The 17334-nt window shown below is 44.8% G+C and overlaps 1 protein-coding gene across 1 annotated transcript in view; it reads left to right on the top strand.

Moving 5' to 3' along the window:
* The window catches only part of CDHR1 (cadherin related family member 1), a 54975-nt gene extending 37911 nt beyond the window's left edge, over nucleotides 1-17064 (top strand). Inside the window, exons 18-22 of the mRNA XM_068950627.1 lie at nucleotides 1898-2062; nucleotides 4175-4242; nucleotides 7295-7523; nucleotides 8459-8713; nucleotides 15344-17064. Coding sequence (XP_068806728.1) covers nucleotides 1898-2062; nucleotides 4175-4242; nucleotides 7295-7523; nucleotides 8459-8713; nucleotides 15344-15886 — 1260 coding nt within the window. The 3' untranslated portion in view covers nucleotides 15887-17064. The remainder of the gene's footprint in view (nucleotides 1-1897; nucleotides 2063-4174; nucleotides 4243-7294; nucleotides 7524-8458; nucleotides 8714-15343) is intronic.
* Nucleotides 17065-17334: the final 270 nt, after the last annotated feature.

Here is a 17334-nt window from a genome sequence, read left to right on the forward strand (position 1 = left end):
TCTCATTCAGCGTAGCATGCATCATCCCTCTTCAGCCATAGCCTGGGCCTACTGCAGGCGCCGGCAGCTCCTACAGACCAGACCCGAATGAGGCTGGCGTTATCTTCAGTTGCCAAAGTCAGAATCTGTTTTAAAAATTCATCTGCCACTTTTAAGATGATATCTCAGTGTGTCGTTCAAGCGTTTGTATTAACTGCTGCTGTGTAGTCTTGTGAAGCAACAGCTCTGTGCTGGGTTTTTTTTTTCTCTCTCTGTGTATGATGAGCAATATAGCTCTGCATAGTGCATAGCAGGCAAGTGAACTGACAGAGATCCTGCCGTGAAGGAAGATGTTGTTAACCTGTTGACATAGCTGGACTATGGTTGCCAAAAGGAAAGAAAATAAAAACGAATGTAGACAACTAAGCCAAAAGACTGAACCCTCCTAAGATATTCTAAGACAGGGGCTGATTTCATCAGAAAAGATTATTTCACTGCAAACGCTGTAATTTAGTGCTAAATCCACATACATGTTAAGCAATGAGGATTTTATCTGTGTGCTGCCTTAGGAGCTGATATTGCTCATGAGCAGGTTTTTTGGTGATGTTTGTATGACTGTGCCTTTAAATTAAATTTCTTTTGCTGAAACATGATTACAGACTCCCAAGCGCAGGAATTATCAAAGAGGTGTAATAATCAAATTCCCCTTTTAGAATACATTTACCCTATATAATTCCAAGCAATCCTTATAACTTGATTTCTCCAAGATCTTTGCACTGTTTATTTCCAGCATTTATAAATGTTTACACAATGGGAACAGCTCCAGTGGATGATGTTTGAGAGAACCTTATCCCTGCCTACTTAAACTGAGCCTCCCCTGCCCCCAGAATACCTGTCCCTTTGAGGTGATACAAACATCTCTGAATCAGGCACAGCAAGGACCCAAAGGCTGTGTGCCCCATCACCCAGTAAGTGGTGTCACTGCTGGTGTATGTCACGCATGCCTGCCTGGTGGGGAGCTGCAACGTGAAGTGTCTGCAGCAGGAGAGGGACCACGTACCCGGCGAAGGGGAGGAAGAGCTCCAGCAACCTGTTGTCTCAGCCAGGCATAGCAGAGCTTTACCAGGACATGCAGAGGACAGCAGGGGACACTGCAAGTGCCCTGCTCCACCGCCTGAAGCTCAGCGTTCAGTCAGTCTTTCATACTGTTTGGAGGAGCTACTGTGACTTCTGTCTACTGGAAAGTAAAACCCATCCAACTAGATTTTCAGTTGAGCCTCTTGTATCTCGGTTAAGTGCCCTGCCTCTTTCTTGTTCAATCACACACCATACGAGAGATAGGATCGCTGCTTTACCAACTCAGACTTTCTGTTGATGTTCCCCTAATCTGCTGAGGCGCAGAGATACAGTAGACATTCTACTACTGTTTGGTGGTAGAGCAAGAATAACAGAGAAAACATACGAGTGCTAAGTAGCTGAAGTCCTGTGGGAAAATGGTAGTCCAACGCTTTGGAGGTGAGTTCTCAAGTACATGCTCAGGCCGGTTTCCGAGCAGGTTGCCTACTGAGAACCCGTCCTCACCAGAGCTGCCCATGAGTGAGTCTTTGCAGGTATTTGTTACGTTCTCTCTGAGCCACGTTGGTTAGTTGCGACTGGTCACATCTGTCATGTAAAGTCTAGTATGTATATGCAGGCTTGAAATCCTCTTTACACAGCTTGATTGCTCATTGCAAGCATGCACAAATGATCATATGTTGCTCACTCGTCTAGCTCATATTCTCCATGTTTCTGGGTTGTCTGATCCAATCAAGCTAACATACACCGGTGTGGGTAGTGGAAGGAAGATACTTTAAGAGGTAATAATAGCTGTTTTAATAAATAATAGCTGTAGTAATAAATTCTTATGTCCTCCTCTTAGCTTCTTGCGATAGAGGTGAACACGCCTGAGAAATTCAGCTCAACAGCTGACGTAGTGATACGCTTGCTGGATACCAATGACAACGTCCCGAAGTTCTCCTCCGACTACTACATTGCCAGGATCCCTGAGAACTCCCCGGGGGGCTCGAATGTAGTCGCTGTAACAGTAAGTTTTATTCCGCTCTTAAGAGATTCATCTGTCTTGACCAGCTGTTTGTAGAAGCAGTCAAAATCAGTGTACTAGCAAGTACCTTAAAAATAGTGGACAATGGCAAATCTTACTCACTGTTTAACTTCTGGATTAAGCTCCAGTTTCAACAATCAACCAACAACCAAAAAACCCAGTTCTGATAAAATAAAGTTTTATTCAAATATTTTTCAGAACAACAATTTTACTTCAGTTTTTAATTAAAGGCCAGCTGCTTTTAAGATAAATCACATGGTCAGTGAGCTAAGAAAGCCCCAGTCAAATCAGTGTCTAGCAGGAGGATCAGTTGTGACTAAGTGGAATTGGATTTACTGGATTTACTTACTTAAGTACAGGTAAAAAGAAAACAAAATGGCTGCTTAGTAGAATATTAGCCTCCTCTTCTTCCTGGGAGGAACCTGGCTGCTAAATGCATAATTAGACGGTTAATGAAGGCAAGAATATAACACTAAAAATCCCTGCGTATGGATCTTCTCACAGTGGGAAGAATATGCTTATATATTTTCCAGTATCTCCCATTGTCCTAGGAAGAAAATCAGGATGTTATATGGGCTGGAGAAGCATTTCCAGCCATTATACCCAAGCTGTGTCTACATTTAATGCAGCAGCTGGGACTGGAGGCACATCTTATGTTATAATGTGGGAATCCGGGGGTGACGCAAGTCACCTCACGGAGGTCTCAGGGGAGATGGAGGCAGATTGCCAGAGATTCCCAACATAGGCTGGCCACAATTCACAAAGAAAATGAAATGCCCAGAACTAAAGGCAGATTTTAAGGATAGGAGAATTAAAGAGGAAATGAAACAAAAACAAACAAAAGTGAGTATTAGAGGAAACTAATAAGAAAAAGGAAAGCTGTAGAAAATGGAGACTCCTAAATACCACAATCTTTGCAGCAAGAGGAAGAAAAAAATTCCAGGAGCTGGTCAGCAAAAAAAAGAAATTTAAAAAGTTGCAAAAGCATCAAAACTAGCCCTTCTGAGCCAAGGTGAAGATGACAGCACAGCTGAAGAGTCCATGCAGAAGTTACCATCTTGTGGTACCAACTCGCTGCTTGACCCAGGTTCACAAACTGGGCTACTCCACATACTTAGGACGACTATTCTGGCAGGAGTCCCAGCTGTGCAAGACATTTCAGGGAATGTTAAGCATTTCTAGAAGAGCAGCCTGCAGTCAAAATTAGGGGGGTGAGAGAAGCTGATAAGCTCATGTTGAAGAACTGCAAGTGTACATCAGCAACGCTACAGGTGTGTTGTATTAACCATGTAGGAATCAAGACATTGCTCAAGGTTTCAAAAGAATCACCAAATATTTAAACAGGAAGATGAATGAGTCATCCACCGCCACCGTGGATTTTGATTGCCAGCATATCGATATAGTATAATGCCTTCTCAGACGTATCAAAGAAATAGAAATAGCTTATAGAAATAGCTGTCACCAAACCAGTAGCTTTCCTAATCCTGAGCTAAGAGAGGAAGCCAGCAAGAATCCAGAACAAAGATAGATAGCATCCAATGCAGTATCGGCATTACTAAAAGTCCCACGGGCACAGGAGCGATTAAAACATACGCGATGATAAAATATTATGTATAGACTGAAATATTTGTTATGCATTAATTTCAATTAAATCAATTAAACAGGCAGAGACTTAAAAAAATTGTCTATATAAAGTAAATAATTTTGGCCAGAGAGTATACATTAATATTTAACTGATAATTAGGGAGACTTGAAAATGGGCAGTGTGTTTGTGTCATTTAGAAGAAGGATCTGTTAAATGTCAGTATATGGAGCCATCTAGTGGCTTTCTACAGCCTCTGGGCACCAGCCTGGCTGAGAGAGAGGCATCGCAGCAGCTTTCCTGGGACACCCAGTGGCATTTGCTCGTGTGAGATTTTGCAGTTGTGTACGTGCCGCATTTGTTTGTTTATGTGTTTTTTTTCCCCTAAAAATGTTCTGACAAAAAGGAGGGAAAAGGGCTGGATTTTGAAGTGGCCTGTTGTTGAGAGAAACATGAATATATTTCTGTTTGCAGTTTAGTAAAGAATGACCCCATTATTTTCTTTTCTTAAGGCTACAGATCCCGATTCAGGACTTTGGGGAGAAGTCAAGTACTCTATCTATGGAACAGGAGCAGATCTGTAAGTAAAAATAAAAAAGAAGCTAACTATATTTGAGCAGAGTCTTAAAAGAATTTTTTAAAAAAAGGACAAGCAGGCAGAAACAACAGCTGATGTCTTGACCTGCTCATTTCCAAGGACATTTGTGGCATGTTCTTTGCGAGTTCTATGAAAACAGCAGCAGAAAAACTAGTGCAATCGTTAAACATCTGCTTCATGAACCCATGGAGTTTTACCCACAGATTATTCACCCCCTAAAGAGACATAAGGCAGCTGAGGGACCACTGCACAGGATCTGTTCAAATCACCCCTTGAAAAAATGCTTGTAATAGGAAGAGGAGTTTTTGGTCTCAGTGTTGTGAAAAGCCCATTCTGTGAAAAAGAAAAGCCTTTGCTCTTTCCCCCTCCCTTTCTATATAGCTCTACAAATAGTTCAATGTCAACTCTCATCAAAAAAAAAAAAGGAAAAAAAAGACAAAGACAAAACTTTTCAAGGATATAACCTTTAGCTTTTGAGGCCAGCTGCATTGGGTGTTCAAAGCATTTCTTATATTTAAACCTAATAGCTCTGGGTCAGAAAAGAAGGGAATCTGATGCTTATTTGATTGCATAATGATGCTTAGCTCCCTCTCCCCGTCTTTGAGCAAAGCGTAGGGGAAAGAGCGCATGCTGCGTTGGTTTTCTCCCACATGGCTTTCATCCCAGCAGTTGCCCTGGCCAGTGGGTTGGGGCTCCCTTAGCTTCACTGGCCACCACAGATACTGTGGCTAGAAGCTGTAGCTCCTGGATGTGGCAGGGCTGCAGGGAAGAACGTGCAAATGAGCAAGCTGCTCAGGCACTCATCCCCAGAATCTGTTTTTCTCAGTACATTATCCATCTGGACTTACAGCTGAACTCCTCTTGTTAAGGTGAACACTATTTAGGAGGCACAATCGAAGTCCAAAATCCAAGATGTTAAGGGTGAACCTCTTCTGTAGCCAGACATTACATATATGGGAGCGTTTCCAGGGTGGACTATTTTGAGCTTCTCACTAAGTCCTTAAGCTAGCTGCTAAGTGGGTAGAAGCAAGCAGGCAAAGGTCTTGTTGTACAGTCAGACTTCTCAGGTTTAAAAATGTAACAGCTAGTACAAAGAAGCTTGTGAAGGTTGTTGACAAAAGATTTAGAAAAAAAATGTGAGGGTAAGTTTACTCTCAGTGGAGTTACAGGGATGTTCCGACTCATTGTTCTCATGCTGTTAAATGAGTAAATTAAGCTGTATGGACATTTTTTTCCCCTTCTTAAGTATGATTTTTTTTTCCCCTTTGCTTGTGCCAGGCTGGCATGGCGCTCTGACTCTTGGATCTCCAGATCTGCTAACAGACAATTCATGTGCAGATTTAAGAGCTTCAGTTAGGAACTTGGTTTTTTTGTCTCGGGCTATATCAGTGCAAATGCGGTTGCATTAGCAAAAAGATGAGGAGTTGTACTGGAATAAGAATAATAGCACTAGCTGTTGAAGATATAACCATTACCTCAGTAATCCTACATCCAAGCTGCCACTGGGAATAGGGTACATTGCTATAATTTCTTCACATCTCAGTACCTCTGTTCTTCATCTCTAAAATGAGGTTGAAGAGAGACTTCTCTGCAGGGTTGGCCTGGACTAGGCTATAAGGAGACACTCAGCACAGGCACTGTCTTCCATCCTGAGCTGGACGGCACTTTCCCCCTCGGCATCTTGGCTTTCATCAGGATCTGTATTTATATTTAACAGGGTAATGCAAGCAACTGATGATTCTGGATTATTAAGTGTCCCTTTTATAATCATTCTCAACTGAGCTCTCAGCTGGAATACAGGAAATACAGCCCTTAATTAATGTAAAGGATAACAAAGTATTAAACATTCCATCTGTTTAAAAACCCCACTGTTTGGAGCCAGTGCTGACAGCCCATTTTAAAAAAGACACTGTGTTAGTATCTCCTCTATAAATGCAAGCTTTTGCCTGTCACTCTTGACAGTGTCTAATTAGAGATGTGTAGAGTTGAACTTCCTACAGCTAAATCTGAACATCCACTCCATCCCATTGCCAGTCTGTGGAAAAGTGATTAATCTAGGGGAGGGAAGATATTTTGCCCCGCACCTTCTGGGATTTGAGGGCAGCCATTTTTCTTATCCATTCTGAGAAGCTAAAAGCTTAAATATGACATGCAGCACACTTCCCACAGCTATTGAGGGGATATCAGTCAATCTTAATTTATTAGGACATGATCTAATACATTGTACTTATAAACTGAACAAATAGGCAGTTCTTTAATGTTTTAACACAAAGAAATCAGTGTGGGAGAAGGCCATCACACTGATCATTTCATGAGGACAAAGGCTTTAACAAAAAAACTCAGCTAAAATGGCTAATGCCCAATGAATAGAAAAACACCACTGATCATTCTCCAGTTTTCAAGCCTAAAGGAACGAGCCAAAAATAGAGTGAACGATTTGTGAACTGGCAACTTTTTAGGTCTGTTTTCACCATGATACTGCCTTTGCATGAAGATCTCAGCTACTTCCTGGCCCAGATCCGCAGAACAGCTCATCTCCACTAAACCATCTGGACTCAATTCAGCTCTCAGCACAGCTGAGACAGTAGTGGAAGAAAGGTAGCTCTACATACTTTTCCTTTACCCCAGCCTTGCCGTGATGAGGCTGTTTGTTATCACGTAGAGAAGAAACCAAAGATCTAGTGAGCTGCATCCTTCCGGTCCTGGACAGTCACCTGCTCCTCTGAGCCCTCCCTGTTTCCATGCCACTTCATTAGGGAGGAAGAGCCAGGTACAGAAACAGCCAAGACAGCGAAGGCTACCTCAGGCCTGCGGGCTTGCAGGCTGCACAGGCTTTTTTGAGGGGGAAGATTGGCTTGCAGTGAAAGGCACAGAACACCGCTAAGCCTACAGTCCCATCAGCCAGACACAAGTTAGGTGTAACGTATCAGTTCTGGGGTAAATTCAGGATTCAGAGCCCACCTGATGCTCCAGGATATCATCACAGATTTAAGTGACCAGAAATTCTGGAAGTCTTTCCATGCTTCTTTTCCAGGTTCTTAATCCACCCATCAACAGGTATAACTTACACCCAGCCCTGGGCTACATTGGATGCTGAAGTCAACTCCAAGTATAATTTTTATGTGAAGGCAGAGGACACAGATGGGAAGTACAGCTTGGCTGAAGTGTTTATCACTGTGCTAGACGTCAATGACCACTCTCCAGAGTTCAACGAGAACATCCAGGAAAAGACAATGATCATTGGGTCACCAGTGAAGATAGAGGTAAGACACGACACCACACATCACAAGTAGAGTGCTTTGAAGAACCTCCAGCTCTGCCGTTCATTGCTCTGGGACCATGATGAATGCCTGAAAGTTGGCTTTTTCCGGATCCGTTTTGCACGTATGTAACAAATGGATTAAAACACAGAATCAGAGTATTGACAAAATGCTGAGAAGAGAAATAGTTCTCTAGGCAAAAAATAAAGTTCAGTTACAGTATTTGAACAATCTGCTGCAGGGAGCTGGATTATACAGTCTTTGATCAGAAGCCCAAATAAGATGATTGAATGGAAGTACAGGGTTTTGAATACTCAATTTACCTACCATGCCATTGTGCTCAGCCTCCAACTTCCTTTCCCTTGCTTTTGCAGGAGTGTAGGTATTGATCCACTACAGTGATCTGTGGAACAGGAGGTTAGGAAATAATAAAAAAAGAGCAATAGCAATTCACAGGCAAAGGAGCAAACCACCCTGCATTACACACGTATTTGAGTGCATATAATCAAGCTTGATTACACACACCTAAAGCTGGATAAAATAACTACCAGAGCATAAAGATTAAGGTAGCACTACTTTAAAGATAGTGGCGCTGACCACGTTCTCTGTTTACTTAGTTATTGTCTCCAGTCTGTATGGGAAACTCCCCAGTAAAGGGCCTTTTGCATTCTACAGATAGGTCATGATTCAGTTTTTCCCCTTCCTTTAATCTCAAGTAGGAATAGTTTATACAAAGAGCTGTGGTGCTGCTATTTTTCACTAGAAAAGTGTAGCACAGCTGATACTGGAAAAGGCAGAATTGTTACCAAGACCACACAGTAACAGCCCAGTAATCTCAAAGCGGGGATATTACCTGAAGCAAACACTCAAACTTGAGTTTTGTCTTTAGGCGGAGATAGAAACAATAGCATCTGTGTTCTGTGCCCTTCCTCTGTCAGGCTATAGATCAAGATGCAGAAGAACCCAACAACATTGTTGATTATTCCATCATGCAAGCAGATCCAGCCAATGTATTTGATATTGACCAAAGCACTGGGGAAATCAAGCTGAAATCCTACATCCGTTCTCTGGACATCATCCACAACATCACAAAGAACAAAGACTGCATATGGTCGCTGGTGGTGCAGGCCAAAGACCGAGGCTCCCCTTCCTTCAGTACCACAGCAGTTCTGAAGATTGATATCACAGAGGAGGTAAGCAAATATCTCTAGAAACGTCCGTGTGCGGGACGATCCTTGAGTAGCGCCAAAGAGAAGTCACTTTTTGCCCCATTGCAGAGAGCATTTTAAAAGTGCTTGAAATCAACACACAAAGGGTTGCCAGCCATCACTTCCCCTTTTTTGGCAGCTCTGAAACAAACAGTATGTCTAGATTCTCGTGGTGAAACTGGATCCTACAGCCACAAATATAAAAGACGTTTTGGTCAGAGAAATTGCAAAGGGAGGAGCATAACGTAGCTTGGAGATGACTTCCTTGCATCTGCTCTTTAGAGCTAGATGCAAGTTAGGGTCTGCAGATTCCCGAGAGTAAAGGTAGATCCCAACTGCTGGACTTCTGATATTTTTTAATTTCATCAGGGTGGAGACAGGAGAATCCTTTCCACCTGCAGTGAGTGAGTGGAAAGTAGCTGTGGACAGCATGAAATACACCACACTGGTTTTGCAAGTCAGCATGGGTGAAACAGAAGTGAACTAACTTTATAGAAATGAGGATGCAAGTTTAATAACTGCAGTATTATTGGCAGACAACACAAGGCAACTTTAAAAGATTGTGCATATAGGTTGAAAGTTTCCTGTTAATTCAACTTTTACATCCACCAAAAAAAATAAGAGTGATTTATGACAAGCAGTGCGTGCTTGCACGATTCTTATTTATTCCAAGTGCCTTGCTGTGCCTTAAGTGGGTAACCAGCAGGGAAGAAACGGGTTTTAATGTGAGTGAGAAACACATCACTAGCCTGACAGTCTCTGGACCACGCACACAGCAGGCATAGATGCAAATCTCTTCCTCCAGGCAGCAGTTGGCCTTCTCTTTGGTTGGTCAAAATGAGCCCATTGCTTCTTTATATATTGCAATCTGTTTTCTCTCTCCTCATATCCCACAGACATTCCTTGTCAGGGGCGTTTATGACACTAACACACCCTAAATTCAGCACCTGATTAAGAAGAAGGTGTCTCCTGCAGAGTGCTCCTCCTGCCTCCTTTCTTCCTCTCCAGGGGTGTGGATTTGGCACAAGGTGTGGGAGGCCCCCTCTCCCCTGCGCTGCAGGCAGAGCGTGAAAGGGAAGCCAGCAGGACCCTGGAGACATGGGCTCCTCTCAGACAGTTATTCCTGTCTTGCCATTCTCTTCTCTGGGCCAAGTCCCATCACATAAGCTGAGGTAGCAGCAGCATGTTCTTTCTCCACTTGAATAGGTCTCTTCAGCAGGACCTGCAGTACCGATCTGATGACAGCGTCCTCCATAAGTTTCTGTACAGTTCTCCGCTACTTCTTTCATTGCTTGTAGTTGCTTGCTTTGTTTTTTTCTTTTTTTAATCCAAGAGCATCACAGCAAAAAACAAACCCGCTCAAATGCCAGCATCAGTATAAGTTAAGTGCAGTGCTTGTGTATAAAATCTTTCTCGCTTTGTGTCCCAGAGGCAGCACAAACATTGCTAACACTTTATGAAGGAAACAGTCTTTTGGTTTGAGGACATGCACACACTCACAGGGTGTTACAAATACATCTTTCATCCCTCTGTGCTCTGCAGTTTCTTTAAGTTAGCAGTTTGGTGGGCATGTTTGTATTACTGATTTTGGATAAGGAGGATTTTTTTTTTTGAATGCATCCTCTAGAGGTTTCCTGCAGTGTTAATCACACCAAGTAATTAAACAGGCGTATTTTCTGATTAACATTTACCATTGCAATTAGCACAAGGCTGCGCCCTTCAAGATAGATGCCTTGCAGCTAAGTTCAGCAGTATTACACATCAAAAGGACCTTTTGCTCTTGGAATAATACAGCAATAAAAAGTTCCAGGGGCTGTTTCATTTAACTGACTTTGTTTTTATGGCAATTGGTATTGAGTGGTGCACAATGCGCCTGTTAATCTCCCATCCTTTCGCAACAGAATAAGAAACGTATGCTGAAAAAGACACTTTTACCATTATGTCTCACTGAAAAATCTATTCCTGCTACCTGAGATTTCTCAGTGATACCCAATCCACGCTATCAGTCCCGAAGTTTGGTCTGATCGAGAGCGATCCCTGTGTCTTCATGGCTCCACTGAGGTTCTGCAAGGATACGGGGGCGTTTTTTTTCAGCTCTTCATGAACTGAGGCTTAAGTCCATGTTTAGACAGCATAATCTGTGATATCTTTGGTTCTTAATAGCTTTGGCCACTCACTTAGACTTCGAAATATAACTGGTAAATCTTAGTTTTAAGACTCTCGTGACTGTAAAGTACAACCATCTTCTGTGAGTTAATTTGGACGTTTTCTCTGTTCCCTTACCCACTCTGCAACTATGGAAATTGTGGCTTGCTGACGGTACTAAACATCCTTTGCTACATTCGCAGGGCGGTTAGTCCGCTCTCTCCGCAGACCTCAGAAAACTGGGCAGTTCTGCGACGTGCTCATTTTCATACTGCGAAGTGATTTAAATGCAGCCTTCACGCACACACTGTACTTTGGGATGAGCACTGGAGGGGGCAGCACACGTTTTACTAGAGGTCGGGAGCGTGCGCGTCTGCAGTGCTTCCCTTTGCTCCTGTCGCCTCATGCTCGTGCCAGCGCGGCCTGCGTTGACTGTGATCAGCGACAGTTTGGCTTAACCACTTCGCTCACTCACTTAGACTGCTAAACGTAGCTGGCGAGCCTTAGCTGAAAGCTCTCATCGTTGAGCAGCTCAACCGAACGCATCTACCAGGTCCCAGTTTGGGATGTGCCACCACTCGTTCTGCTCAGGGAAACCCACACACCTGAAAGGGTCTTGAAAAGCTACCAGGAGGCGTGGATGCCTGCACACTGCAAACCGTTGCAGCAGGCGAGAGAGAAAACAGCATCAGTCAGCGTTTCAGTGGCTACCAGAACCTGGGAATCCTCTTTGGTAAACGCGGGGTTTTGGGGAGGCAGTAGATGTGGGGGAAGGCTGGCAAGGATAAGCCCCAGGTGTTGCAGAGAGCCTGCTCCTCAGATACACAGCCTGACAGTGTCCTACCAACCCTCAAACCACAGTGCCAAGACCAGCCGTGAAGGCGGTGCTGGAGGCCAGCCTCCCACAGGCTGCTGAGCCTCAGTGGCAGCCGGGCACCTCCACACCTGTCGGGGTGCAGGTCTAGGAGCTTTGCTGTAGGGGATGGGACAGCCACAAGAACAAGAGCAGCAGGGCAGTCCCAGATCCAGCAGCATGTTAAGTTAAAAACAACTGATAACATCTTTTAATCCAAACAGTTGATTTAATCTTTTTAATTGTATTCTTGTCCCAAGCTTGGACTTTTCTTTTCTCAAAGTTGATGTGAGCAGCTGAGCTATATCCAAACTTCTGCTATGGTTCTTTAAACCCTCTAATTGTTCCCAGCTCTTCTCTGGGCCTCATTATAACTGTGAAATCACAGCAAAAAAAACATCAGAGTATTATCTTTTGCAAGCAGTGGTATTTTAACTCCTCCAATGCCTATTAAGAGGGAGAATTTTTCTTCCAGTTTCGGTCCCACAGAGAGATGATAGCACTTCCCAGGCCGGCTTTTATTTCACTATGCATCTGCCCTTGTTTAACAGGTACAAGGAAAATCAGTACTCTTCAAAATGCAACATGCCTCTTAGAAAGAGATAACAGCTAAATAAATTACAGAAGTGGCACTATTTGGTGACCCCATTCTGATGGGCTTTGACTAATCAATACAAAAGCTTGAAAGCATTCTGAGGGTCTGGAGCTCAGAGCCAAAGTGCTTAAATTTAGATGTCCAAATGCCCCAGACTGTCACTATAACAGGCCGCACAGACTACTGTGAAACCTAGGCTGCGTGTTAATTGCCTGGGCCGCAGCATTACCATGGACAAGCTTTCTGGTGACCAATGCACTTACCATAAGCCTCCCTGCAGGCTGGCTAAGATGATGCCCCTCCAGGGTGGTTTTGCAAGTGTCTCCTTTCAGTTGTCCTGCAAATGTTGCACCCATGGCAAATGGCAGGTTTTCCACTGTATGCTTGCAAAATGCCTAATGTTTTTATGCAAACATCACAAGAGAACCATCATCTAAGGATGAGTCAATACCATCCTTTATATAGCGCAGACCCAGTAACTAGCGTATAGGCTGAGCCATCTAACTATTAATGGTGTTTAGCTTTGATAGTAGTCACCTGTTGGTAATTAGAAACTCCAAACAGGTGCTGAACTCAGGGAGACCAGGGGTGCGTGGTGAAGCTGAGCTCTGACACTCTCCATATGATTCCCCATCAAAACATCCCTGAACTATTTTACACTGAGAACATAGACAGATAGTTCTACCTAATGCTATTTATTTATGATTTTCAAATACTTAGTCAAATAATTGCTACAGATACATGGCATCTTCTTATGTGTACGTCATCTTTCTCCTTGTGTTGATCTTATGCTATTTAGCCTTCAGTGCCATGCTGCAGAATAGATCTTGACAACCGTTATAATAAGTGGACTCATCTCAGGTCACGTACTACTACTTAGCAGGGTTTATCTGACACTTAATTCATCAGACTTTTACATAGAGCTAAGTGAGCTAGGGTAGAATTTCTGTCATCTGATGGGACTTAAGTGCAGAAAATCCATCTAATGCAGAACAGCAAAGCTGATCTGAATCCAATCTCCCCCAGAGTTGTGGGCTGCTCGGCTTTGAGCTTCAAGCTCAGGTCCATCACTAATTAAATAGTGGAAGAACTCTGCACAGCAAAATGGTGAAGATTGCTCTTTATCAGTAAGGTAAGGTCATCCATGAATGTCAATGACCTCTCTTTGCCCAGGAAGCATTCAGAATGTGGGAACAGTGGTCTTGAATAAAGTGTTTGAGATAACCTGCGAAAATAAGTAAGTGAAGTGAAGACAATGGGGGTGTGTATTAATGAATTTAATTGCCTGATTTCAGGGATCTGATTTCAAACAAGTAGTTAGTCCTCCTGTGTGATAAATGAGAAGAGGTGCCCTGAAGCATCCTGTGGGGTACTCTTAGTCATCTCCCTTGAGATAAGGGAGGCTGAGGAGAAGAGTCTCCTAGTTTAAAGGCGTGCGGTGAGATCCATCTCATCTCACTTCAATTATGGAAAAGCCAGATGTTCAGGCTAGTCCTTAGGCTCCCTGTAGAGTCACTGTCTTTGGCACCTTTTTTGTCAAAGACAGACCAGTGACAGCTAGTCCACTGGAGGTGCCTAGTTCTCCTCATTGCTGGGAGCCCAGACCACTAACTGAGATGTAGACAACCTGTTATTAGACATGCAGAGTTTGGGTGATGATTCCCTCCTGGAGGGTGTCATTTTCTGAAGGATCTTCTGGCCTTTCCCAACTCTACTGTCCTTAAAGATAATGTTGCAGGAGTGTGGATTTGTCATGAACTCCTTTGGAAACATGTTCTAAGCAAGTCTCCGTGCATTAGGGGTGCTCTGTATGTCTTGCTGCTATCCCTCAGTCTCTGATCAGCCAGCTGTTTGTAAGCTTTTCCTGTCTTCCTTTTTTTAGTGTTTCTGGATTTAGTTCTGCGTCATTACGACTGTCTCATCTCCTGTGGTTAATTTAAACACTTAGCTCCCCTTATTTTACGTGCTATCTATTCCATACACGCTCTACTCTAATTCCCCGGTGGTATTTATAATAAATACCGGCCTCTTTCAAATGTAGTCATGCCTGGGTTGACCGTTTCTCTTATTTTTGACATTTCCAGATCAAGTCCAGGGTAAAATCCTATATTTTAGGACTCAAGAAGCGTCCATGGACAATATTTGGGATTTGCACGAGTGGTGTCCTTTCCGCCATTTCTGTAACCATAGTGATCTCTACCATCACGTACTGGAAAAGTGTGAAAAGATCCAGGCTCCACCCGCAGGGCAAAATCCGCAAAATTAAACGGGGACCTCCAAGACGCACAGTGTGCTCCGCTGCAAAGTGAACTGGTCATTCATTTGTCCTTAATATGCCATATGTAGCTTATGTTAGTGCTTTTTTTCTTTTGTTATGAAAACAAAGCTCTTCAGCTCTACTCATGTCCCCTACCTCAAAGAGTTTTGTTATGTCTGTAAAAGAGTACTTGAAAACAGAACGCAGCACAGACCTGCTAACTACTCATTTGTATGATATAATTTGAAAAGCAAAGTTTTCTCAAAATCTTTTCAACGCTATATTCAGTAGCAGTCCTATAAACTGCCTCGCTGTATCACCTGCAGCTGTTTTCAAAAGATCATTTTCTATTCATAAAATTCTATTTCAACACGATGGTTCAACGCTATTGTTCTTTGGAAATTAATTCTGAAATGCATTATAACAACGCAGCTGCAGATCCTAGAACGAATTATTTTCTTGCTCAGACAAGTCAAACAAATGCTATGGTGATACGCAGCAATCTGTCCTAATTTGGTGGTAAGACTCCTGTAAGCTTTCATGTTGGACAGTCATCTGACAATACTGTAAAGCTTGCCCAGGCTGCTGCTATATCTAAATTATCCAACGCAAATGCAAGTCAATGATTTGACTCTCACTTTTTTTTTTTTAGAGATAACTTGTATTAGCCAACCCTGCTTGTTACATATTTTGGACAAATGAAATTTCTGGGTCACTGTCTGTCCCATAGCGTAAGTCATGTGTTTTCTTTGTACTCTTTTACAGACTCTTCACAAAGGGCCTATGGCCGCCTTTTTGATGCAAACTAAAGATAACCCCATGAAAGCCTTAGGGGTGCTAGCTGGCGTCATGGGCGTCATGGTGATGATAACGGTCATGATCTCCACCGCCATGTTCTGGCGCAATAAGCGGTCCAACAAAATCATGCCGGTGAGAAGGATCATAAAAAAGAGGCAGGTGCACCCGCCCAGGACGGTCCGGATGGAGTGGCTGAAGCTCAGGAGGCCCAGCAGCGCCGCCGAGAAGTTCATTGTCGAGGAGGACGCCAGGAACGAGAACAGCAACAACAATGCCCAGGCCGGGGCCGTGCCGCCGCCCGTCCCCAGCCCGCCGCCGCCACCTGCCCTCGGCCCCGCGGGGGCCGCCCCCACCTGGCACGTGCCCACCGTCTCCGGCTCCCTCACCCCCACGTTCATCAATAAGCAGCTGAAGAGGAGAGGCCCAGGCGGCGCGCAGAGCGCCCTGGTGTCCGAGCTCAAAATGAAGTTTGAGAAGAGGAACGCAGCTCTCGGGGACTCACACATCTAGGAGGTGTGGCCGGTGGTGGCCATGTGTGGGTGTATTTGTGTGCTGTGGTCTTCCCTGTGTCGTCCAACACCCAGTGAGCCTCTAGCGGCTCCTCGCCGTGACCGCCCTTCACCTTGTGCAAGTACCGTGTGCTCCGGAGCCATCCCACCATGGCCAACGCTGCAGCTGGTGCCCTGTTGCAACTGTGGCTCCTGCAGGTTGTGTGTCCTCTCTGTGGCCATCTCACTGGGGCGCTGACTATGAGGGTTTCACCTAGAGCCTCCCAAAGTGACCGGTGGTTTAGGCTGCCTCCATTCGGTGCCCTGCAGCCAAGGAGCTGCCTGGTGCCAGGTCGCACCTGGTCTGATGGACAGGCTTGAGGTGCCTAAAAACCGATCACTTCCAGTGACCAGCCTGCTGGCTTGACTGTGGCGAGAGCGCTGCGTCCGTGCGGGGGTGCCTGTCGGAGCGGATACGCTGTTTTGTGCGTAGATAGCTTGTCGGTGGGTCGCTCATTCCGGTTGTCCTAGGTGCAGCACATCCTTGGCGACAGCCAGCAGCATGGTGTGCTCGTGGTGGAAGTCCCCTTAGCCCCGGAGGCGAGCCAGCGCGGCAAAGTTTCTCGTTCCCTGCAGCGTTTGGGGCATTTTTCCAGCATATGTTGACATGATGCTCTCCGCTTCAGCACTAGATGTGCCTGCTAATAGGGGAGCGGGACGGCCGCCCCAGTCTTTTATAGCCCAGCTGGGGCAGGATGCAAGCGGGGAAGTTCCATAGCGGCACTCGGGCGGCGCTGCCCCCTTCCCGCACCACCGCCCCTAACCGGGGACAGGCCAGCGGGAGAGAGGCATGGTTAAAGCAGCAGGGAAGGCAAGGTGAAAACGCGAGGAAAAAGCAGTAAGTGAAAAATGAAAGACAAGTGATGGAGACTCGCATACGTTGGTCAGGAAAGAGTCTTGGGAAGATTATTTGTGTTTGTACGCTCGTGGCAGGAGGTGTCGGAGAAGGAATTTCATCACCTCTCCTGGCTTGCCCCAGGCACTGGCGGGTACACAGTGAGATTCCCTTAAAATATTCTGGTTTGTCTTCTCAACATTTTTGGCTGAATTACACAACAGTCAAGGACAGGGAGGGTGCCTGTTTTTCACAGACCATTTTTACCCTGTTACATGACAGTAAAAAAGTGCTGGAGGGCGAGTTTTTTCTCAGACTGGGAGGGCCATCCAGACACTGGCACACTGGAGGGGAGCGGAGGGGAGGGGTAAAACGTCAGCCTGGTTTTTTGCCGAAAAGTGGAGCAAGTGAGCGCTTGACTCAGCAGTTGGGTCCGGCTGTTCCCGTCACCTGGGCGAAGGCGGCGAGCGGTGGCTGGCCCCGCGTGCAGCGGCGGTGCTGACCTGACAGGGTTTTTTTCTGGGAGCAGTGTTAATTTTAGGATGCCATCAAGACTCTTCTTCAGCTGCTTTTTA

This window comes from Struthio camelus, chromosome 7 (genome assembly GCF_040807025.1).
Source record: "Struthio camelus isolate bStrCam1 chromosome 7, bStrCam1.hap1, whole genome shotgun sequence".
In the NCBI taxonomy this organism is placed as follows: Eukaryota; Metazoa; Chordata; class Aves; order Struthioniformes; family Struthionidae; genus Struthio; species Struthio camelus.